The following is a 25,381-nucleotide window of genomic DNA, read 5'->3' as shown; positions in this document are numbered from 1 at the left end:
ATAGTTCCTTAGCTAGGGTGTAACTTAATGAGCTCTCCCTTTCCGTGCTGAGATTTTGGCTGGCTTGCTCTCATCTAAGTCTTGTGCATGTAGTCATGGCTGCCATAAGGCAATGTGTGCAATAGCTCTGCTGTGGCCTGCAACTACTGTTCCACTGCAGACAGTTATTGCCTCTGGCTCTCAAATTCTTACTACCCCCTCTTCTGAGGTGATCCCTGACCCTTGAGGGGCAGGGTATGATACAGATGTCCCAGTTAGAGCTGAGCACGCCATAGTCTCTCAAGCTCTGCTTGTTGACTAGTTACAGGGGTCTGTATTAATCTCCATCTGCTGCAGTGAGAAACTTCCCTGATGAGAGCTGAAAAATGCATGACCTATAAGAGGGAGCTGCAGTTTAATTCTGTGTCCATTTGGCAGAATAATATTAGGTTCTTCCCAAGGGCCAATGACTTAACCACATTCACGTTTTTGGTCCATTTAATGGTATCAGGCATGATTTCCATCTCAGTGTTAATGGGCTTTAAATCCAAGCAGAAAGCAGTTGCTTAATCCCATAACTTTCCTGCAACTATTGCACTAGAGTCCCTATCTTGTCATGCCAGTCATTATTTTAATGACTAGCTACCAGGGTTCACAGCTGGATAAGACTGTTTTCTCCAGTAGCATAAGAGGCGGTTGTGAATGCTAGCCAGTGCTGATGAAACTTTCACGAGGGTAGTGGCTTGATTTCTCTGTATCCTTTGACTCATATAAAGCATCTTCAGCAACAGGGTCTTAACGGGCAACCAAAAAGCAATGTAATTTTTAAGGGTGGTCTGTAGGTCCACTTTTTGACCATAGAACACATTCTGTTCCCCTAGGTAAGATCCTTTCCACAGAAATTAATCAGACAGTCTTGCCCGAAACATCCTCAGTAGTTAGGGCAATGCTCCAAAATCAGCTTCATCAGTGTGCACATCATCAGGGCACACACCACTTCACACATAGCAGCTGAGGCCATGGGATGCAGTTCTGGTTCCTTGAATCTTTGCAACCATCTGTTTCCCACTGTTTCCAGTGTTGAACTGTCTAGAGCTTTCATATCTGACAAGTCTTTTTGAGAAAATGGATGAGCCACTTTCTTCTCAGCTCCCTTTTGCCATCTTTAGTCAGGTGCTTGTTCTTGATAAATACCACTGTGCTACTCAGAGCGCCAAAAAGGCTTCTTTGTATTATTAATGTGTAAATTGCTTCAACTGATAATGTTCCTTGCATTTTCTGAAATATAGCCAACTTTATCTTGATATCTCGTGTGTATTGGTCAATTTAGTTTGCTACTTTTTGTCAGGGTTTTTGCATCAGTGTCTATATAAGAGATTGCTCACTGTTGTTTTTCCTGCAACTTATTTTGCAGGTTTTGTTATAGGGGTTATGCTAAGTTATGCTAACCAACCACTGAAATCACTGCAATGATTTCCTTCTTTTCTCTGTCCCCTTTTCTTCCAAAGTTATTGTGTAATATTAATGTTATTTTGCCCTTGAATGCTTAATGAATTTGCATGCAAGGCACCTACGACTGAAGTTTTTCCATTTGGTGATATGGGTTTTTTTTTTGTTTGTTTGTTTTTTTAATTTGGTTGCTCTTCTTTATTATTTTATGTGTGTGTGGTGTTTTTGCTTCAGATTACTATGTATGGTCTTTTTTGCAGTGATCCTTCTTGTCCCAGGGAGAACTTTTGGCTTGATGATTTCCCTCATTATAGAAAACAATAACAAAACAAAACAAAAACCTTCTAAGGTGTCATCCCAGGATACTGTGTAAGCCGCTGAGTAAACTGAAACACCATGTGCATCGCCTCAGTAGGTAAAGTACTGGTTGTGCAAGCCTGAGAGCAGGAGGTTCAATCCGTAGCCCTCACAGAAAAAGCAGTAGCTGTGGCAGCTAGCTGCCTGTGTTCCTAGCTCTCAGGAGAGAGTGACGAGTTGGCAGGTTGGATAGCAAACCTAACAAGCTGTAGCTTCAGCGAGAGACCCTGCCTCAGCAAATAAAGAGTGCAATCAGTGAAAACACTTGCCACACCTATGAGTACAGGCGTGCATGCTCTAGTCATATGTACGCGCCTGCGAACATACACAAAAGTAAAAACGTGTGCCCCTAGAGTGTCCACCTTTTCGTGGTTTCTGACGGTGAAAGCAGTGAGCTTGGAAAGCATTTGCCCAGTGTTGCTCAGCACTCAGCGGGTTAGTGGATATTGAAGGAGGCTTGCTGCCAGTCTCCATTGGTCTGGACAGAGGCAAACTTCGCAGTCTCATGGCTAGCACTGAAAACCAAGTTCCAAATCAGACTAAACACTTGACAAATTGAGTCTGAGGCTCCAGATTGTACCTTTCCCTGTCCTTTTCTTTGGAGAATTTAGTTAATTAATCCAGCACTTCAGAGGTCCCCCTCACCTTAGCCACTAAATTACTTTTGAGTTTTCTCATGTGGCAAATTAGCCATCCAGCTCAGGTGTTAAGTGGATAATCATACCTCCTGCTGACACCTCAGAGATTGCTTTGCAGTTAAGTAATTTTTTTTTCTTACAAGAATGAACCTGTTCAGAAGAGGCAGAGAACATGTTTTTCAGTGATGTAAGAAGTGGCATCAGCATTGAACACAACAGAAAGGCAAAGTCAGTTTATGAATATTCAGAACTTGATGTGCTGTAAATAGAAGTTGGCTGACATTTTGAAAACATTGATTTGATATTAATAGACATTTGAGAAAATGTTTGGCGTCATGGTTACAGTAGCAAAGGAACGTGTTAGTTCTTGGAACCATATGAAAATATTTATGAATGAAATGACATGATGTCGGATATTTGCTTCAAAATAAGATTCAAGATCTAAATGAGTCAAGTCCCCAAGGAAACAAGATTGGTCACAAGCTGACAGTTGTTTAAATGAGAGAAGGACTACTTGAGGATCCATAGTGCCTATCACCATTTTTTTCCATAGGTTTGTAGTTATTCCTAAGGAAGGTTTTAAAAAAGGTGGGTGTTAAATAAAGAGTTACCATCAAACTGAAGTTACAGAGTCTGTAAACACTAATCACTTCTGTTTCCGTCATGAAGGACCGTTTCATGGATTGATCTACTTTAGGTACCTAATACCTTTGTTTCTATTACTATAAAATGTAAAAAGGGTAAATATTGCAGAGCATGTGGGGGAAGAGAGCGCTTGGATTCTTGTGGGGGAGATGTAAATCTCCACAGCCAGGTTGTGAGATGGCTCAGTGGGCAAGGGTGCTTGGCAGTCAGCCGGATCCTCTGAGCTGAATCCCCAGGAACCACGGAGTGGGCAGAGGGAACCGACCCCTGCACATTGTCCTGTGACCTCCACATGTGCTACACATGCTGACCCCCCAAGATTAACTTAAAGTAAATAAAATAATTAAGCACAGCCATTATGTACAATGAAAGAATGGCTCCGCTCAAATTAAATACCACAAAATATATTCCCGTATATGAGTGTGTGTGTGTATAACATATACACAAAACATGTAAAAGAGTTGTCTCTACACACATGCTTATTGCATCATTGTTCACAAGAGCTAAAATGTAGAATCAACCTAAATATCTATTAGTAGATGAAGAAATTATGCTTTGTATTGTCATTTATAAGTGCACATACACATGTTGGAGCATGTTCAGTCTTTAAAAAGAAGAAATCCCGTCATCTGCAACAGCATTACAAATGTTGAAGGACACATTGAGTCAGGTAGGCAGACACAGAAAGGCAAATGCTAGATGATCTTAGTCAGTTTAGAACCTGAAAAGGATGAACTCAGAGAAACAGAAAGTAGCTGTAATTATCCAGACTAGCGGCTATGGGTAGAAGGGCTATTGGGCAAATGCTGGTCAGAGAATACAAAATTTCAGTTAGAAGAAATAAATTCAAGGGGACTATCGTCCAACGTGGAGACTATGGTTAACAATGATAAGCGTGAAGGTTGCTAAGGATTTTAGTGTTCCCACTACAAAATAATAAATGTTGCAGCCAGATACAGCCAGTCCACAGTGTATTCATATTCTTCTAAAGCATCATGCTGTGTAGCGTAAAAACAGATCATTTTTGTCAATATAAAAAAGACCCCAATTGCTCTCCAAAATTCACTGCATACTGGCTGCCCCTTACTGACCCAACTTCTGTCATCAGCGGCTGCTCCCTGGGCATTTGTTGGAGCCAGTTTTTAGCTCCTATTTTCTTGGTCTGTACTTTTGGCTCCTGATGGTACATTCTCCAAGAAGAGCTTGAATGATTTTTTTTTTAATGTGACAGGTTACTTCTCTTAAAACCTGGAAGCGACTCATACTGAATTTATAATTTAATCCAGAGTTCTTTATATGATCAGTAAAGCCTGAATGATCATACCTCACCTGACACTTTAGCTTAATCTCCCATGTTTCTGCCCCAGGCTCAGTAAAGGTAATCCCCAGGTCTGTGTTCTGAACATAGGCGTGTCAGGGTCCTCTTGTCTGGGAACCGCAGTCTCTAGTTCCTTTGTCTATGGAAACTTTATCACAGGCTCTTCAAGTTCAGTAGAAAGCTGCCACTTCTCCATTATGGCAAAGATTATAATCTTTGTTTTAAAAATTCTTCCAATAAGTCTAGCTTAGCCATCTCCTTCCATCTCTCAAGAAGTCCTTCATGTTGTATACCTTATGAAGCCCATGGTTTGCGGAAGTCCAACAGGTGACTGACTGTCTGACATGCTGTTAATACCACATACCACCCCGAAATAAGAATTATTGAAAAAGCTTAATGATTATCAACCATTGCTCATAAGACAGTTAAAGGGCTTTTCTAAATGTTTCCTTGAATAAATAGAATATATATTGGATAAACAAATGAATACACATTGCTTGCTCTAGATGCTTGTCAGATAAACCTTCTGAGAAAGCTGCTCTGAAAATGATACACACGTAGCTGCCAAGAGTCAACTAGGTCATTAGTCACACTGTGCATGCGAAGGGAGGGGGGTTGTCCTTAGGAGGAAGTATGAATAATTGACAGGCTTGAGTCATTGTCTCAACTGCCAATTATTGGCTTCCTGAAAATAATTCAGATTCTGAATATGTAAGTTTAGAGCAGGCTGGGAAACTAAAGCTCTCAGAAGACTTTTCCATGGACTTTTGTGCACTTTTCCATCTTAAACCAAAGGAAGCCAGAAGAGAGAGGGCCAGATGGAGACAAACTGATGGAATTGCTAGTGGGAAGTTGGGTAATACATACCTGATGTCATCTCTCGGTGATCAGTAAAATGTTGTGTGAAGTCACTGCCTCAGCGGTATGGGGTAAGGGTGTTGGAGCTTTGAGAAAAAATAGAGAGCATGAAAACTACAGCAAACAGGGTGTCCATGGAAATGGAATAGGTTGGCAGAAAGAGCCAAGATGCTGGATGCTGGGTGGCATCCTAGTGTGGTCAGTAATAAACACTCTCTGCTCAACCAGCAACAAGATAGCCTCGTCCCTGGGATGCCTGGGATGGTTCTGCTCTCCAAGCGGCATGGCATTTCTGTAAGACAGGACTGCTTCCGGATAGCTATCAAAATGCTGTGTCCATCGCTACCACTTACATGGTTAAAATAAATACAAAAGCAGATGGAGGTTCAATCCAGACCTCAAGCTGGGACCAGGTAGCCCAGGCTTTTAAGCCATAGAGTGCGAAAAAGTCTGCTTCTGTGTGCTAAGAGCTGAGTTCTTGTCTGCTTTATAGGGGGAAATGCCCAGGTTCCTCAGCCGTGATACTCTGCCCTTGTGCTCTGATCCATGCTTGTGTTTACAGCCTCTTCTCTACTCACACTTTGGGCTCCAGCCTTATTTTCAACCCTGTTTTAAGAGTGTGATCTTAGGTTCATATGAATGTTTATTGTGTACGTCAGTGCAGTTGGGGTAACTAGAACACGGCACCCCTGCCCTAGAGAGAGCTGCGTTTGCTCCAGGCCTTTCACCGTGGTGCTCCCTTTGGCTGCGTGGAGCAGCTTCATTCTCATTGGCTAACTTCCACTGAGCTTGGGCTCTCAACTTGAAACTTAGTCTGAAGGTTAGTCTGACCCTCTCAGGTCTGTCGTGACCAAGCCTCCCACAACTTTTGATGATAATCCACACTGCCCTGTCAGGCTGAAACCATCATTACCCTGGGTCCAGACTGTGCCTGCGTCATTCCTGATCAGCTCTGCTAGCTTCAGCAATTTCCTGGGTGTCTGGTTCTTAGCAGGGCTTCGCAAATGTCTACAGAGTATTAAAGGAAGGAACATGTTATCATTTTTAAGCATTTGTTACAAATGCCAAAAACCGAACTCTTAGTGTTCTGGGGGTGTTTCGTCTCTATGGAATGCTTATAAAGATAGCTTTCTTAAGGTACAACTTAAAATAATTTACTGTAAAACATAGTTGAAAGCCAGGTGTAAAGGCATGGGTAGCATTTAGGTGGCTGAGTAGGAAAGAAGGCAGCTGAAGGCCAACCTGGGCTCTAAAGTGAAACTCTGTCTGAAAATCTAGTTTACTCCTGATACCTTACAATATTAATTTACCCAGAAGGCCACAGAGCTGAAGGATACACTAAGAAGGTCAGCATTTGGAAAGGGAACTTGATGACACTCGTGTTAAACATGACAGAAGATGCTTAAAACAGAAAATGTCAACATGACTCCTTTTTGAAGAGACGAAGAAAATAGACTTTGAATAAAGGGGAACTGGGATGTTTCTTTCCCAATGGAGTGAAGAGAAACTCCAGCCACAGCACCATAATGTCCTCCACACGCCATCCCCAGCATGTGGTGAAGGGTGACACTGGAAACTCACTTGATGGTTACAACCCTCTGCTTTTGATGTGCTATTCTGACATTCTGGGAAACAGAAAACACCCACCCACACGAGATAAGAACGGAGGAAGACTGAAGTGGAGATGGGGGAAAGACACATGGTCTGGAGAAGTGAAAAAAACATGGCCACAGAGAACAACTAAAAATAAAACTCTTAAACTTACACTCACTTTTGGCTTTGCTGTTTGTCTCACACAAACTTGAGAGAAAGTAGGTAAGAGGTGGAAGGAAGCTGAGGGGGACATGGCGATGCCAGGAAAAGCCATGAGATAACGTGATAATAACGCAGAAGAGTCTGGCTAGCTGTAAACAAATGCCTTCACCGCCGTATTAGTACACTGTTGAAGTATAAATTACCATATAATTTTACATTAAAGTTGTTGGAAAATGTGTCACAAACAGGTTTACTTTTTTAAATATCTTCCATAATACTCACCTGTTGATAAGTTTGCTCATGGTTGCAACCAGATTTTATCATTGTACTTACAATGTCATAGCAACACCAATGTATTTTTAACTGTTTTATATTTATTCATTTGGTGTGTATGTGTAAGGAAGGAGGCTTTCTTGTGCCGGAGTATGCCTGTGGAGTCAGAGGACAACTTTTGGAAGTTGGTCCTTTTCTTCTATCGTGTGGGACTTGGGGCTTGAACTCACATCATTAGGTTGATGATCAAGCAGCAGAACCTGCTGAACCATCTCAGCAACCCAGACTTTCCTCATTTTTCTTACACCAGTGTGTTTGCTTTGTTTTCCTATTCATTTCTAAGATTGCGATGACATCATAGCTATTTATGTGTTTGTCAGGGAAGAGCCAAAGAAAGCATTAATCTTTGCTCATGATTGTTATAAACTAATAGTTATTAAACATAAACACTTATAAAATCTCTTTTGGGTCAGGGATGCCATAAGAAGATTTACAGAGCAAACTTACCTAGGCCAAGTGGGGTGAATCACAGAAACTGAACCATTGACCAAAGAACATATATGGACTGAACCTAGACCCTCTACACATAGGTAGCAGATGTGCAGTTTGGTCTTCATGTGGGTCCCCTAACAGTGGGAGTAGGGCCTGTTTCTGACTCTGTTGCCTGCCTTTGGATCACTTTCCTGTAGCTGGGCTGCCTTGTCTGGCCTCAGGGGGAGAGGATATACTTAGCCCTGCTGCGACAGGGTATACCAGGGTGTGTTGGTACCCATGGGCGGGGGGAGGGGGCCTCCTCTTCTCTAAGAAGAAGGGGAGGGGGGAAGGGGAGATGTAAGGGTGGGACTGGGAGGAGGGGAGGGAGGGGGCTGGGATCATCCTGTAAAGTGATCAGACAAACAAACAAATAAGTAAATAGATAAATAAAATAAAATCACTTAAAAAAAAATGTGCCCAAAGCATAGGGCTGAAACACTGTGGTGAAGTTGACGTCTCTGAAATGCCTCTTGGTTGGCAGGTCCCAGGGTGCTGACACAGCTGCATGTCTTATAGCTGGCCTTCTGCCTTCGTGCTTTCTCACCGTGCAGTTTCCAAAAAAAAGTAGGATGGTTATTTGCTTCTTTAATGAGCCTGTGGATCACCAAATGAGTTCACAAACATAACTGTCAGAGAACACTTAAGCATCCTACAGATCATGATTAGTTTTCGTTCCTCAGTGTAGGTTTCAAAATGACTACTATTGATTATGCTATGTGGAAAGATAGTTGATCACCTTTTCTTGAAAGCATGAGATAATTAATGCTGTTTGCAAAGACAAAAACAGAGAACTTTAATAACCAGTGCTCTTTTCCTTTTCCATCTGTTCTTTCTCATAGGTACAACTTGGCCAAGTAGAAATCAAATGTCCAATCACAGAGTGTTTTGAATTCCTGGAGGAAACAACTGTTGTCTACAACTTAACCCATGAAGACTCCATCAAGTATAAGTACTTCTTGGAACTTGGCCGAATTGACTCCAGCACCAAGCCGTGTCCTCAATGCAAACACTTCACAACCTTTAAGAAAAAAGGACATATCCCCACTCCTTCCAGATCAGAAAGCAGATACAAAGTAAGCACGCTTTCAGGAGTGGTAGGTCAAAGGTCACAGGATGGGAGGAGCCATGATAGGCCGACTGGTAGTGAGCATTACCTGGGCTCCCTTAACCCCTTATCCGGAGCCCCAGGTAAGCAGATGTTGCCTGGGATTCTGACTTATGATCTGGGGAGACCCATGATAAGAGATCACTCTGGAGGATTTAACTGATGTTTTCTCTTTGACTTCAATCATGTTGGAAATTCTTAATGACCCAATGGAAAGACCAAGCTTTAGAGTGACAGTCATCACTCTTACCAAGTTCTAAGTAAATACTAGGGCCTTATTTCTTTTATTTTTATTTTTTATTTTTAATAATGAGCTTGACTTTTTCAGTAGTCTCGATTTCCTTTCTCTCAGCTTCTGTCTCTAATGAGCAAAACGTTGTAAAAACATTGTTCATTCACTATTTGCCAAATACAAAATGTTGCTATGTGCTTGGCATTTGCATACATTAGGTGACAAGCAGTCCCTGCTTCAAAAGAGTTTCATAAAGGTATGCTGGTCAGTTTACCGTTCCTGTGACAAATACCTACGATCATCTTAGGGAGAGAAGGGTTATGTTATCTGTTGGCCAGTTGAAGACATTTTAGTCCAGGGTCCTTTTTGCACCTATGTAGGAGAACCAGCTGAGCAAAAACTACTCCTCCTGTGATTGTTCAGCAAAAGAGAGTGGGGAAAGGGGCGGGAGTTCCAACCTCCTCTTCAAAAGGCATAGGCCCAGTGATCTAAAGGCGTGCCTTGCCTCCTAAAGTTTCCAACATCTCTCACTAGGAACAAGCCTTTATTTGCCATATAGACTAGACATGGGAGTGGGGGCTGCTTTAAGGTGCAATCTGAAGGAGAGAGGGACATTTGTAATACACGTATGTAAGTAGAGTGCTTGGGTAGACACTACCTAGGATATTAAGAATGGCTTCATGGAGAAGGAATTGTGCTGGCCGATCCAGAGGAGAGCATTTCAGAGAAAGCATGAGTCAGTGCTTAGGCCCAGAGGCTGGGGCTGGGTGTGTTGGAAATAGGTGGGGAAGGAAGGGAGGGGCACCTGGGAAGATAGGTGAGAGCAGGTCAGGCCAAGTCTTGTACCATGTGTTCACAGGTTTGAAAGTAATTCTATAGGCATCAGAGAGAAATCAGACTGGCAGCGTCTAGAGGCGGCCACCATAGGGCAAGACCAAAGACAGGAATCCTAGGCGCAGCTGTGGGATGCAGCCAGGGCCTGTTGAGACACAAGAGTGCCACCAGCCTGGGACGTGTTGCACCTCGCTAGGAGCCTGACCTGCAGCAGGGCAGAGGACTGCTAGTGTGAGGCAGTGAGGCCGCTGTGGTGGGGTCCTTCCTCACCGCCTCAGCAAGTGGCAGTTTGAAAGGTGAGCAGTCCCTGCTCCCCTGCTTTGTCTTGGAAGCGTCACCACTCCATTATTCCTCCTGTAGCCTCAAGGAGACTGGTTTAGCGAATGGTTTCCTCTCCTTCCCAGTGGCAGCGGTGGGCTAGAGTCCTGCTCGGGTCGTCCAAGTGTCTCAGGACTAGTGGCCTTTGAAGATGCTCAACTCTCATAGTGTTTTTGTACTATAGTCTCTTTAGAGCATAAGTCTCAGGAAAAAAGGCTTTTGTTAATCTTCTGCAAAGCACGCCATTTTGAGACTCTGAAATTTTGTAATTGAAATCATACCTTGCAATCACTGGATCTTGAGAGAACATTTTTATTTGATGCTATATATTCTTGACTTATTTGAGGAGCCACCACAATTGTGTTAATTTATTAATGTTGTCAAGAAATGATTAGTTTTAGAACTTATCTTTCCCTAACTTAGAATATTTTATTTTTTTCTACATTACTTTTAGAATTAGATACAGCTATAAAACAAGAATACTCAGTCATGGAATTTGTGGTAATTAAAACATGAATGCATAATTGAATCAAAGTGAAAATAATTAAGTAATTTAAAGTGTAACGTTACTTCTCAATGGGTAACAAATACTATAATTTAAGGTACAATTATTATAAGTATAAAATATTATGTCTTGTTTTATCAAAACCATGTTAGGACAAGCCTAACTTATTAACTTGTATGTACATATATATATGTGTGTGTGTGTGTGTGTGTGAGTGAACCAAAGGTATTTGGATAATATATCCCAATAATAGGCTTCTTCCATTGTCCACCAGCTGGCTAGTAGCCAAGCAAAGGAGCAGGAGACAAATGGACCAGGAGAAGAAATGCTACTTTAAGGAAAACAGAAATCTAGTACAAAACAAACGTTGTCCAGAATAAAGCAGTTTAAATCTTCAGAGGTTAAGAAAAGGATTGAAAGCTAAGTATGTGTTAGCCAGCTTTATGTCACTGTGACAAAAAGCCTCAGATGTTTACATGGGGGGCATGATGCTTCCTGGTTTTGGTCAGATGACTTGCTATTGGTATTGCCTTGGGGCCCAGTCTGTGATGTGTAGCAGGAATCTGTAGAGTGGCAGAGGAAGCAAGAAGAGGAGGGGCTGGGTCTCAGTACTTCTTCAGGGATGTACCCACGATGGCCTAACTTTGTCCCCTAGGTCCCACCCCCTAAAGGTTTTATATCAACCGGCAGCATTGTAGCAACCCAACTTCACCAGCATCCATGGGCCTTTAGGACATTCAGGATCCAAACTGCAGTACCTCTCACAGCAGGGCTATTAGACAGATTACACAAGAGCAAGGCCACCACTGCATGTGGATATGAGTGTGTTTGCTGTACCTGCTTATTCTCCTAGAGGAGAAGCCCAACAGTCAAGAAACATAATCTCCCTGCTCTGTGCTATCCATAGTTTGAGGCAAGATTCCAGTAATTCCTAAAGCAGTACATCTTGCTACTTTGAGTGTAATGTTCGAAAAGCATGTTCATTACTAAACTCCAAGCTGTTCATTAGCATTACCCAATTTACATGCTCAAAACCGTCTTCATACTGAGGTACGGAGGGCATTGATGTGCTCATTCCAGCAAGCCCCATGCCATACCTGCTCACAGGGTAGCACTGTAAATTAGCACTAACATCTTGATACTTGAGGTGAGCAAATAAACTTTTTTTAATTTTGATTTATTTTAATCATCTATCCCAATAACTAAATCTATTTCCAATTTGGTATAACAAAGTACTCAAACTATGATGTAAGGTAAAAAATAAAAAAAAAAAAGTTGCCTAAAGTTTCTGATGTTTTGTACATGTCACCAAGTCCTTTACATGCTTATTTATTGCAGTAGTACTGTTTTTGAATCATTGGATTACAGTATCTCGCTCTTAAGATGTCAGTCACTCAGAGCATTTATTATGACTTTGGCTGACAAGTCAGAAGTACTTAGATAGCAGGCTGAAACTGATTTAAAATGTCATTTTTTAACTGGCTGGGTGCTTCTCACATGACACTGAGATCTGAAATACCGTATCTGGGCCTTTCATTTCTGGTTTTTGTAAGTCATTTGTTAAACTTTTGTACTTACCAGATGGCAATTGGACAAGTAGAATATAGCATTTACCAGTAATCAGGCCTCTCAGGTGCTCATTTGTCCTCCCAGCCCCCCAGTTAACAGTTCGAATCTGGCAATAATTTGAATGAAGTGTGCTGTATTCTAAACACCATCAAATTCATACCAAATTTAATAATTGCTTTCCTGAGTTCAGAAATTTACACCCAGACAACCTTGTCAAATCAGTTTTCCTATTTTCTCCAAAATATTTACATTATCTTCTTCCTGTAACTCATGGCATAAGGTCAAAAATTTACACAATTCCATTTCTTAAGGCTGACTTTCATTTCTGATTAAAAGTAACAATCTCTAGCATAACTTGCCGTGATGTCATACTTAATGCTTGCTGAGTTGTAAGCAAGTTCACAATGAGAAAATCAGTATGACTTAAATGTACTCACATGACAACTAGGGACAAATGCATCACTCACATCTGAAGTTTGTCTCCATAGCGATTATCATTGGGATTTTATGGTACATTTGTGTAGTTGTCTCCTTCCACCTGGTCTCTAGGAGGCCAGGTCCAGGCTGACTTCATTTACTGCTGATAAGCAACTATGACCTTCTGAGCATGCTTATGAAATCTACTTGCTAAGGGAACAATAAATGGCCAATATGTAAATAATAATAAATATGGGTGGAAAGTGCCGGAAGTGCAGGAGAAGAAAAGACAGGAGAGATTGATTGGAAAGGTTTCATTAAAGAGTAAAAACATTAACCCTTTAAATGTCGACTTTACAAAAGTAGGTCAGAACACTGGCTTTAATCGTGATTTATATTCTCAGCCTGTTACACTTTCTCTAATGTTTTGAGCTTAGTTTACACATCTTTACCTGGGGGTAGGAAAATCACCTCTAAGAATGTAGTGAGGATTGAATGAAATTACCCATGTAAAGGACTGGCACCATAACTAACACATAGTACAGGTTTCACACGTGCCAGAAACCACTGTTGTCATTATTGTTAGGCAAGGGGAGCAAAATTAACATCTCCAAGTATTAAGAAGGGAGTAGAGTCAAAAAGAGTAGAGATGGAGTCAACGTTAGCCCAGGAAATGAATGATAGGAGTAGAAGAGGGATGATATTGACTGCCTGGAAGAAGAGCAACAGGGTAGGTTGTTTAGGTCATAGAAAAAGTGCTTGAGTTAGAAATATGTTGACGATGGAAAGTATAAAAACCCTTTGGGACATCAGAGAGATACCTATGAACCATGGGTCAGAAGTAATTTTTATACAGGTCATCAGTATTAGGAGATGGGAGGAAGAGAGACTTATAACTTTTCTATCATCCATCTACAATGTATCCATCCATTTATCTGTCTGTCTGTCTATGAGAAAGAAAGATGATAGAAAGAAAAGGATAAAAAGAAAGGAAGGAAGAAATAAAGGAAAAGAGAAAGGAGATTTATTAGCTTATAGGCTGTGGTCCAGATAGAACAACATTAACTGTTTCCCAGTGGAAGGTCCAAGAATCTAGTAGTTGTTCAGTCCATGAGGCTGGATGTCTCAGCGGTTTTCAGTATACATCAAAATCCTCAAGAAATAAGCTCTACTGCCAGTGAAGCGAGAGCGAGAACAGGCAGGCCCAAAGCAACAACCTTTCCTTCTCCCGTGTCCTTTATGTAGGCTGCCACCAGAAGATGTGGCCAGATTAAATGTGGCTCTTCCTTCCTTGAAAGGTCCAGGCTAAAGGTGTGTCTTCTCATTTCAGATAATTTGATTAAGAAAAAACCCTTACCTGTGTACCCAGCCACTTCGATTATAATTAATTAATTCCAAGAACAGCCATCACAGTAACCAAACCCATAAAAACAAAAACATGCTTCTGAGAAGAAAAGTAAGAGTTGTTGTATTGTTCCAGGGAAAGAAGGAGAGAGGAACAGTTTACCACCGAGGATCAGAAGTAGCTACTTGTGGTTGACTGAGTCCTTCAGTTGCAGGATCCCTTCTCCTTCCACGCACAGACTAAGAATGAGCCACCTTTTCATTCTGACTCATTGTGAGTTGAAGGCCGTGCCTGTCAACACAGGGGACATTTCAGAGGCACCTCTGTGGTTCCTGAAGGCAAAAGTAATCACAGCCCTTCTCTGTGAGTTGCTGTGAGTCACGGCACTGTGACTCATCACCAGGTAGAAGGAGAAGCCACTCAAATGTCCTGGAGAAGGTGTCTTAATGCTTTCTTTAGTGCCACCCTTCTGTAACAGTCACAAGCTCCCTGCGTAATTCGTCTTCCCCAAAGCTGCACACATACACCCTTAAGGTCGCCCTTTCATGTGTGTGTGGTGAAAATAACTGAAGTGCTTTCAGAAGGCTGTTGAGCCAGTAGGTGTGGTAAAGGGCGCTTGACCTTCCTTCAGATCAAGACGGGACAATGTCTTTATATACGCCGAAATTATTTCAGGCTTCCCTATGAATGTGGAGGTGTGGCTGTATGCTTTGCTCTTATTTCTGCATTCTTTGCCCGACACACACACACACACACACACACACACCTCTTCAAGCTGATTGTTTACAAATAAGAAGCAGACTGCCAGTCAGCTCAGTTTAACTCCCGACACACAGCGATTGCTCTTGGCTCGATACATCGTGTCAGCAGTTGTCAGAAAACAAATGTAGCTTCTCAGATGTTGTTGCACAAGAGAGATAAAACTGAAGCTGTCCAGCCAGATTTAAGGGAGCCAGTTAAACAAAGGGCGTGTTGCATTTGTTAACCTTGAAGTGTTTATCAGTGCTCAGCTATGATGCAAGCCCACTAGATTTTAGGAATACATTTCTCCCTTTGATTATTTATGGGGTGCCTTGCAAAAGTTCCCTTTTATTCTTTCTTGATTTCATAAAAGAGACTTTTCTTCAGACTTTTTTTTAGAGGCTTTTCCTGCCATCAATTTTTAACAGCCAAATACTGAAATTCACCTGATTTTTTTATCCTAACATCTACCCCTAAATACCACCACCACTAATAATAATAATACAGACATCTAGCCAACATAAATTGATGGCGGTGGTGTTTAGAACTGTTTTTGTTCGTTTTTCTTCATCACGTCATCTCTGGAGTCTTTAGGAGAAAGGACAAGAAAGAATTGTTTCTGGTGTTAGCAAAGCAGGAGGAGGATAAGCTAGCCGTGGTGCTGGTATTCAGCAGTCAGATGTCCAGTCAGAAGAAGGGTTGGGACTGGGCCTTTCTTCTTTGCATCCTCTGTACATGTGCCTTTTCTCACTTAGTCCCCCATTTCCACAAACTCAGTGTGGTGTCACACCGGCATGGGGATTTAGCAGTTCAAGAGCAGATCTTCCAGTTCCTTCCCACTTTTGTTCATTAGTGGAAAAGTGGGTCCTGAGACAAGATGTGGACTCACTTATGTCTTAGGTCTTGCTTTCTGAGCTTGGGGGAGTCTAGAATGTATTTCCAGAAGGGCTGGGATGAAAGGGTGATCCCAGGTGAAGAGAAGGAGGCTCTTTGGAAGCAGACACCCCTTTGTAGCTTCTCATAGGTTGCCCTAGAAATAACGTGCTTTCTGCTTGAAAAGAAATTTTTAAGTTCTTGAGGTGAATGTATTGTGTAATGAATGTGTATGAAATGTGTAATACTAGCTACGGGTGTTGGTATGTGGGAGGCTAGCAAGGTATGTGCATCTTGATATACCTTACCCTACCCTGTGTGAGTGTTTGTGTCTTTTCTCTCCTTTTGGTTTTTCTTTTCTTTTTTCTCATCTAGCCTGGTTTCATCTCTGCTGGGCAACCATGAGGCAAGAGTTATTTAAGCACGCCTGGATTCTGTTAAGGGACCCTTGCCTCATGAAGCGTGAGTTCCTGTGGTACTAGAGGAAACCCCAGGAGACAGTGACATCTCAGAGAGCAGGATTCTGCAAGTCTGCCATGAGGAGACTGGCTGGCTACTGCAGATACTCTGGCTTTAAGACTGGATGTTTAAAAGGATCAAAAGAGTGTCTCCTGGAGGTGTTTGAAGCTGCAGATTAGACTCTTTTACTGCCCCTGTAACATCTGCATATCTTCCTCTACAAAAGAAAGGATTTTTTTTATTCTTAAAAGAAAATCTTATTACTCATGTTTTCTGATAATTTATTACATTGATTAGATTCTTTAGGACATACTGTAGGCTGAGTTTTAGATGATCTAAATATGGAGTGTCTGAACCATTGTGTATCTTGGTGTACATGCCAGGGTTATAGGGATTTACGGACTCTGTTTATTGGATAAGTCAGCAAGGCTCATGTTGAGCTAGCTGCAGTGCTGTCTCAGTTTAGGCTGTCAGAATACTGTGTTTCTGTGTGTGCTCTCCGGGTCCTATCTAGTACTAGGACAGACTCTGCCTGACAGAGGGTCTTATCACATGTGACAGCAACATTCTGCCACAGTCTCTCTGATAATTTATCTTCCAGCCTTCCCTGAAACATCTTTCCCAGGGCACTGACTTGTACAAGCTTCTACACTGACAGATTACGATCATATTGCTGCCCCACTTCATATCTGTCTGCTCTGAATAAGTCCGTTACAGACAAGATATTCTCATTCTTTTTTGTGTGAAAAATAAATCAGTATGGTCACTACCTGCCCCTCAGGTGCTATATAAATATTGCAAATGAATTGATGACTGTTTCATTATTGAGAATATGTTTAACCTGACATTCTAATAAAATAAGTTCCTCATGGAAAACTAAGGTAGCTCTTATCTTTATAATCCTTCACTTATGAATGGATTTTGTCTAACATTTTGAGCTTAAGAAGTAATGATTTCATGATTTATTTAAGATTATAGGGCTGGACGATGGTTTAGCTGGCAAAGTACTTGATGTACAAACTGGAGGACCTGGGTTCACATCCCCACCTATATACAAGCGGGGCAGGACAACATGCGCCTGTAATTCCCAACATTGGGAAGGCTTGGAGAAAGGCAGATCCCAGGGTCTTTCTGGTCAACCAGCCTAGCCACTTGGTTAGCTCCAAGTTCGCTGAGAAACCCTGTCTCAAAAATAAGAGAAAAGGCAGAAGAAAAAAAAAATCAGGCATTGAGCTCTGGCCTGCACACACAAGTGCAGAAACCCACATGAATACACACACACACACACACACACACACACACACTGCATATACACAAACACTTTATAGGAATTTGGAAATTTAATGCAAATTTATCTGTCGCTTTCTTGGTTTTGGATTCTTTATCTTGAGTGTTTTCTTGGCATGATGAGTGTCAGGGTGGCCAGGGTGCCTGTGAAAACTAGTGTGTTTCAAGTGCCAGAAATGTATTATGAAGTTCTTTTATGTTTCTTAACTAGTGCAGAAGAGTTTGACCTTAGTCAGGATGATCAATACAGTGCCATGAAGATAAAACACGTAGAAACCATCGTCCGATGATGTGGTCATGTCACGTCAGTTACTGGATTTAATCAGATTCCTTTTTACAGAGCTCGTTAGTTTAGAGAACCCAGGAAGAATGAGGCAGGTGAAGCCTTTGCCCTCCGTGCGCTGTAGACTCTTGGGTAGATTGGATGTCTGCACACCTAATATAAATTTCCTGGCAAAGTTCCTAAATCCGGTTGGGAAGCAAAGGGAAGACATTTTGAAGCAAGAAGCTTTCTCAGGATATATCAGTGGGCATATTGTGTTAGTTGGATCGTTTCCAATTATAGGAAGCAGAGAGGTGATCTCTCTCAGGCCACACCAATGAGATTTGCTAAGCACACTCCCCAACCTCCACCTGGGCAGTGGAAAGGAAAAGATCAGGCTTCAGGGAGAACCAGGCCCTTGTGGCAGCATAAGAGCACAAGGCAGTGTCTATTCTCTAGAGATCTGCATCCACTCTTCTTCTTGTCTTTGCCTTTCTGGTAAAGGCTGAATGTATGTGTATCCCCATTTTGCCTCTAAGGAGAGAAGACATAGTTTGTTTCTTGTCATTAAAGAGTGAGTAACCTCTGTTGCCAAAGCAGATGTCAGCTACATCTTAGGCCTCTTGTCAACTATGTCACCCAGTAACTACATGTATTTGGGGGAATCTCTGGGTCCAGTAGTCAGCAGTCAGAGAGATTGAGTTGGAAGAAAAGATGAATCCTATCAAACCTTAGCGTGGGTATGAATCACCTCAAGGCAATCTTGGAAATATGTAAACTCTTTACTAAGTCCTGTGTCCAAGGTGTTGCTGATGTTGCTGGTCCTCTGACTTTTCTTGGACTAGTGCCTTAGTGACCTTTCTCGTTGTGGTACCTAAGGAGAAGCAGGAAAAGGGGGCTGTTCAGGCCCACAGTTCAAGAGGAAGCAGATCATCATGCTGGGCTGTGTGTGTGGCAAAAAGAGCAGGGGACGGCTGGCCGTTCTGCATCTGCCGCCAGAGAATGGAAGAGTGGACAGGAAGTGGGGCAGGGCTTTGAAGCTTCAGCCTCTAACCCAGTGACCCACTTCCTCCAGTCAGGCTCCACAGCCTTCCCCCACAGCGCCCCCAGCTGGAGAGCAGGCTTCACACCTCAATTCAAAACACAGTCCCAGGGTGAAGAAGGGAGTATGGGGCTTCTCTGAAGAGAATTTTATTCAGAAGGCATACTCTCCTTGTGATAAGGCCTGAGGTTGTGAGCTGGCATTTTCCGAGGGCAGTAGCTGAACACATGAGCGGAGGAAGATGCAATGTTGATATCTATGTTTAGATAAGGCCAATTTTGAATGTGGCTAAGGTCATAATGAATGAGATGAAAGTCAGTACTGTTAACTATTCAGGTATAATTTGTGCATGCCAAAGTTGCTGTGATTGTTTATTATTTTAGTTTCAAAGTATGGTAAGCAGTTGAGTGAACTTCTGTTATTCATGGTTACTTCAGATCCTCAGTGTTGCTAAGAATTAGTAAGTACCAGGGCTTGCTTTGTGTTGGGCACCACATTTTCTAGTTGAGATAGCAGGTGCCAGACTTCTTCATTATGGTACCCTAAGATAATCACGTATTTCTAGTTATCACTGTTCAACATCTTTAGATGTGCTAGTTCAACTTTGGCCACAGGCTTCCTTGAACCATTGTAGTTTCTCGCCTTTGTGAAGCGTTTCTCTGTCTCAAAGTGACTTTACATCACTTCTGTTCACTAATAAATCTAATCAAAATCTGATTTAAAGACCTGCAGGGGAAGGGGGCAGTGGTGTGTGTGTGTGTGTGTGCATGTGTGCATTTTTGTTTGTATCTGTGTATCTCTGTGTGCGTAGAGCGTAGAAGTGCGTGTACGCAGAGTTCAACCTTAGGCATCATCCATTTTGTGTTCTTTTAATTTTTGAGACGGAGTCACTTGGCTCTGTACTCAGCCTCTCTCACTGAGTTAGGCTGTGTAGGCCGCCTGCTACACAGTCCCCAGAGCTACAGTTACAAGCATGAGCAACCTCTGTGCCTGGCCTTTGTTAAAATATGGGTTCTATGGATTGAACTCAGATCCACAGGCTTGTTCTTTTATTTAACTTAAAGGAGACCTTTAAAATTTTCATTTCATGATGCTCGAGTTTGGTGATTTGCAATTATGAATATAGGAGACAATTGGACTAAGTCTTTAAGCTTCCTGACATCTGCATGAAAGATGTGTTTTTCTGACTTTCTTACCATTTCATTTGTGTGCAGAAGGAATGCTCCTGTATATATTGGCATATCCTCTGTACTGTTGAATGACCGAAGAGAAAAAAAAAAGATTCCTCTGTTTTGTCTGCTGAAGCTTACCTACTTCAGCTTAGTATTCCTAACCTTAAACATGACTTAGTCCAGCCTGGGGAAGCACGCCTGTAATTTTATCATGTAGGAAATGGAGGTGGAAGGATCAAAAGGTTAAAAGTTCATCCTTTGCCACGTAATGTTTGAGGCTAACTTGGCTACATGAAACCCTCTCTCTCTGTAAAAAACAAAAAAACAAAAGAAAACAAAAGTTTAGCATGCAGACTCGTGTGTAGACTCTCTGCCCATGTTATGTAGGCCAATTTAATAACTACCTTTTATTGTTTAGACTCGTTTTAATTTTAGTATTCAGAAAAGGCAAATGTGTCTGGTTTTTGTTTGTTTGTTTGTTTGGTTGGTTTTTGTTGTTGTTGTTGTTGTTTTGTTCTTGCAACTAAGTAGCAATAACCTTTCTTTCCAAACCAAGGGTCTTCCTATTTATGTTAGTGGGTTGGGAATCCTGTAAAACGGTAACTAATGGAATAGTTTAAGTGTGAAGTTTTATGTTTTCACTCATTGAAGAAGGAATTCTGCAGAGTATGATCAAGTGTTCTGACAGTGAAGAGTGTGCTGGCCATGTAGCCAGATAATTTTAGGTTCACATGCATTCTTAATACCTACGTTCTGGGTTACTTTGGGTGGGCCACTTAATATCTTTCACCCTCTGTAATAAAAATTTATGAATTCCATATATATGTGTGTGTGTGTGTGTGTGTGTGTGTGTGTGTGTGTGTGTAACTAGACACACACACATTGTAACATTATTCTGAGGATAAGAAAAATAAGACATGGCATTATCATTTAGCAAAATTTTGAAATTAATGAATTTTGGTATAATAATTGAGATCTTTATAGAAAATCAAAAGCAAAATTTCACTACTTCATATTTGCATAGAAAAAAACATTATTTATCCCTGCTTTTCCTTTTTGAGACAGGGTCTCTCTACATAGATCAGGCTAGCCTCCAATCTTTCCCTCAAGTGCCAACACTGAAAGGGTATGCCACTGTGCCCAGAAACGTGGCATGAGTGAGAACTAGAGTCTTTTGGCTTACAAGCAAAAGAGCCACAATTAGAACGCTTCTCAGTTAATGTATTCAGGGGAACCACACTGTCAAAAAGAAACATCAGTATACAGAGATCTAAGTTGTGGTATTAGCTACAGTTTAATGAAAGAAATCTTGACTGTTCTTCAGAACATCGGTAAATTCAGTCCTGCTGCTGCGATGTAGTGTGCAGAAGCACAGAGAGTAAGAGAGGTCTTCCTTACAAGAGCGTTCATGGTGTGGCATCTTATTTTAATTCGTTTAATCACACGAGGATGCAACACTTAAGGGCCCTGAGGACCACTCACTTTAGAGTGAGAATGGGAAATACTGTGTGAAAATGGAACTCTTCACTGCCGTCCAAAACAAAGGAAGGCATGAAAGAAAGCTCCCATGTGGAGTGGAAGGCAGAATACTTTCATTGAGCACATTCCAGGAATTCGTATTTTCAAAGAAGGCTTCCTTCTGACGGCTTCTTAGGTGTCACCCGCAGGATCGATGTACTGATCTCTTTCCAACAGGATCCTTGGGGGTCGCTACTGATTCAGCGGTGTGCTGTCTGGATGTTGTGCCTTCAAGATTCACTCTGTGTTCCAATATGGGAGATGTTCACATAACTAAATTGATTTTTCAACATGTCTCGTGTTATGACTGCCTAGGTAGTCTCTAAACAAAATGTCCTTGTCAAAACAGTTTCGTCCTCCTTCAGTATTAGAGGATTCCTATTTTACCGAGATTCGGTCTTGTTTGTTCTTGGGGAAAGTATTCCAAAGGAAATTACCTTTTAGCTAATTTCCCAAAGCATTGACATGTTACTCCGTTAGACAATATGGTGGTTCTTTTTTTTTTTTTTGTCAACCTGACACAGGCTCAGGTCATCTGGGAAGGAGAAATGTCAGTTGAGAGCATTCCTTCATCTGTAGGGCATTTTCTTGAACAATGATTCACGTGAGAGGGCCCAGCCCACTGTGGGGGGTGCAACCCCTGGGCAGATGGGCCTAAGTTATATAAGAGAGCAGGTTGAGCAAGCCACGGGGAGCAAGTCAGTAAGCACGGTTCCTCTAGGGCCTCTGCTTTTGTTCCTGCTGCCAGGTTCTCTCCTTGAGTTCCTGCCCTCATTTCCCTTCGTGATAGACTGTGAGTGCAATGTGTAAGTCCAATAACCCCGTTCCTACCCAGACTGCTTTTTCTCATGGTGTTTATCACAGTGATAGAAAACACTCCGTATATCGCCTAAGTACTAATACTGTTTTTCTTGCACAGATCCAGTGTCCCACTTGCCAATTCATCTGGTGTTTTAAGTGCCATTCTCCTTGGCATGAAGGTGTTAACTGCAAGGAGTACAAAAAAGGAGACAAGTTATTGCGTCACTGGGCCAGCGAAATTGAGCACGGGCAGAGAAATGCCCAGAAGTGCCCCAAGTGCAAGGTGAGATAAGCCTTTGCAGGGAAGGAGAGGGAAGTGGCACCCGTATTCAAGGGAGCGATATTCACAGGATGGAAGTGAGCATGTTCATAATGGCCTGTGTGGGTGTGAGAGGGCTTCGCCATTTTATTTTTTAAGAATGATTATATTTCATGTCAAAGTGGACATGCATGTTCATATAAATAGTCAATTATTGTCGTCAGCATTTGTTGCCCTGACATTTTTATTTTAAGGTTTCCTTTAGGAAGTTATGCGTGTGTTTGAGTAAGTGTTTATACTATCTTTGAACAAATTTACTTTTGGCAACCATATTGGGCCTAATTTTTTTTTTAAGAATAATTTTACAGTTGCTTCCTTGAGACCTAGCACTTGAGAAATGAACCTTAAATTTTTAGAAAAAAATATTAAAATTAATAATGGTGAATCCAAATAGCAAAAGTACTTTTTAAATTATTATTGGGTATGTAATATTTTGCTGTGCTAAATTCACATTCTTTTATACATACCGAAAGTAAATAGTGTAGTTTGAAATTTATGATATATTCTTAGTGACTAGAAGAACTTTTTGAGGACAGTTCTTTCTGTGTTATTCAGGCTGGCCTAGAGGCTGCTACCCCAGCCTCGTCAGGAGCCGGACCCACAGGCCAACCTGACTTAATTCTTGAGAGTGGTTCACAGTGACTTGAGTTATGGTTTTCTTATGTTCCCTGTAGAGCAGAAGCCAGTACAGCTTTTATCTGTGCGCTGCACCAGTTGCTCTGTACACATTAGTTTTCGTCCCATTGTGGAGCGCGTTAAAGACAACGCAGTTCACCTTTCTCTCACCTAGCACTTCACTCGGAGGTCCTTCTCGGTTTCAGACCCAGGCCAGGCAGGCAGGAGCTGCGGAGCGCTATTCACTCGTTCTACGGAACACCTTCCTGAAGAGTGTACTTCACATCTCTAAATAGACATAAAAACAATTTCCACTTAGTATGGATCTAAGACTGTAGTCTGAACAAATGGCTGTGCAGCCTTTGCAGTGGAGGATTTCTGAATGAATGGAGACAGTGCAGAAAACCAGGCATTGATGACATCCATATCCCAGCCAAATGAAAGGAGGGAGTAAAAGTTGCCGGTCAGCTCGCCGCAGTCACTAACAGCTTCCACAGCCTCACCAAACACAGCTAATAGCTAAGAGAAAGTGTGAGTGCTGCAGTCCATTTAGAGCAGCAGGTAAGGAGGCTTTCAAAGAATTGCCTTAAATAGCCCAAAGGAAAGAGCCGTGAACCACTCCTGTGGCTGCATTGAAACAACCATGTGCAGTCCACATAAAACATAAGTCAGTATAAGTCATGTTTGATGGGTTGTTGTGATCACAGACTTTTTTTTTTTTTTTCTTCCAGGCATGACTTTAAAGCTCTACATTTTCTGACCTTTTTTTTTTTCTTTGCCTTTTGAAATCACTACCTCTGTTTCTCCTCCAAACAAACATTTCTTCTAATAAGAATTAAGGAAGCAAATTCAGTGAGTTAACATTTTTATACTCTAAGGCCTCTTTTCACGAATCTATTCAAATTTACAAATATGAAACAGGGAAGTAGGAGGAATGTTTTTCAAAAATTTCCATAATGCTCCAAGTGAACAACTTATTTTTATGTAAATATCCTCAATATTTGTAACAAAGGTATTTGAATTTTGCTTTGACAAAAACTTACCGTTTTTGCATTCTGTTGTATTTTAAGTTAATTTTATAGTATTAATAGTAATTTGTATTTTTTAGTGCTTGGTCTAAACTCATTAAACAATAAAAGTTTGGAGTGAGAGGGAAAGCACTTACCCAGCATCCCACTGTACTTAAACGTTCGCTGTGTCTCCAAGGCCTTCTGAAATTACTTTCATAAAGGTTTTAAGGGGAGTGTCATGACTGTTTAGTGTCATTAGCTTTCTACTCAACCACTCAGACATTTCTAATGTCACTAAGTTGTTCTCCAAACATTGACGTTCTGTCAGCTCTGCTTAAATATGTATCGTGGATACATACCCTTTCCCATTTTGTACCATTAACGTTTACTATTGTGAAGGTAGAGCTGCCGAATGCAGGGCCACAGTCTTTTTCGTATTTGGTGCATACTGTCAAATCGCTAAACTTATTTATTTATTTACTTATTTTTATGTACATTTGGTGTTTGGCAGACATGTATGTCTGTGTGAAAGAGTCAGATCCACTGGGATTTGAGTTACAGACCACACAGTTGTGAGCTGCCATGTGGGTGCTGGGACTTGAACCAGGGTCCTCTGGAAGAGCTGTCAGTGCTCTTAACAGCTGAGCCATCTCTCCAGCCCCCAAAACTGCTAACTTCTACAAGTGGTGAAACAGATTACTTCCCCAGAAAAGTCTGCAGACACTCTGGTGGGCTTTTCCTATTCATACTTCAAATATAGTTACTCAGTTGCTAATTTAATGATTGTGCAGTACATCCTTATATTTATAGGTTGACTATAAATGTACATTCTTCTGAGTTTGTTATGAACCCTTAAATTTTCTGTTTATATTCTTTGGTCATTTGAGTGGGCTAGGTTGGGACCTACTTGCTTGCACTGAAATCTGTGAACTTCTGTATTTCAAACTTTTAACTCCTTTTTTTTTTTAAACTTTTTTTTTAAGTTAGTTGATTTGTACATATTTTTTAAAGTTTTATTTGTCTGAATATATCATTTTCTTTCTTTTTGGAAATGCATACAAACACACACAAATATCATGTGCATATATTTTATATACTTACATGTATGTATTATTTATAATTTAATTTGGGGGGCAGCAAGATGGCTCAGT

General features: G+C 41.4%; 1 protein-coding gene across 1 annotated transcript in view; it reads left to right on the top strand.

The window, feature by feature from the left end:
* Rnf217 (ring finger protein 217) overlaps window positions 1-25,381 on the top strand; it is a 117,563-nt gene that overhangs the window by 62,286 nt on the left and 29,896 nt on the right. The window contains exons 2-3 of the mRNA XM_060373534.1: window positions 8,646-8,879; window positions 22,405-22,569. Coding sequence (XP_060229517.1) covers window positions 8,646-8,879; window positions 22,405-22,569 — 399 coding nt within the window. The remainder of the gene's footprint in view (window positions 1-8,645; window positions 8,880-22,404; window positions 22,570-25,381) is intronic.

The sequence above is a fragment of the Meriones unguiculatus genome, chromosome 20 (assembly GCF_030254825.1).
Source record: "Meriones unguiculatus strain TT.TT164.6M chromosome 20, Bangor_MerUng_6.1, whole genome shotgun sequence".
Lineage (NCBI taxonomy): Eukaryota > Metazoa > Chordata > Mammalia > Rodentia > Muridae > Meriones > Meriones unguiculatus.
This window is presented reverse-complemented; position numbering and strand designations above follow the sequence as displayed.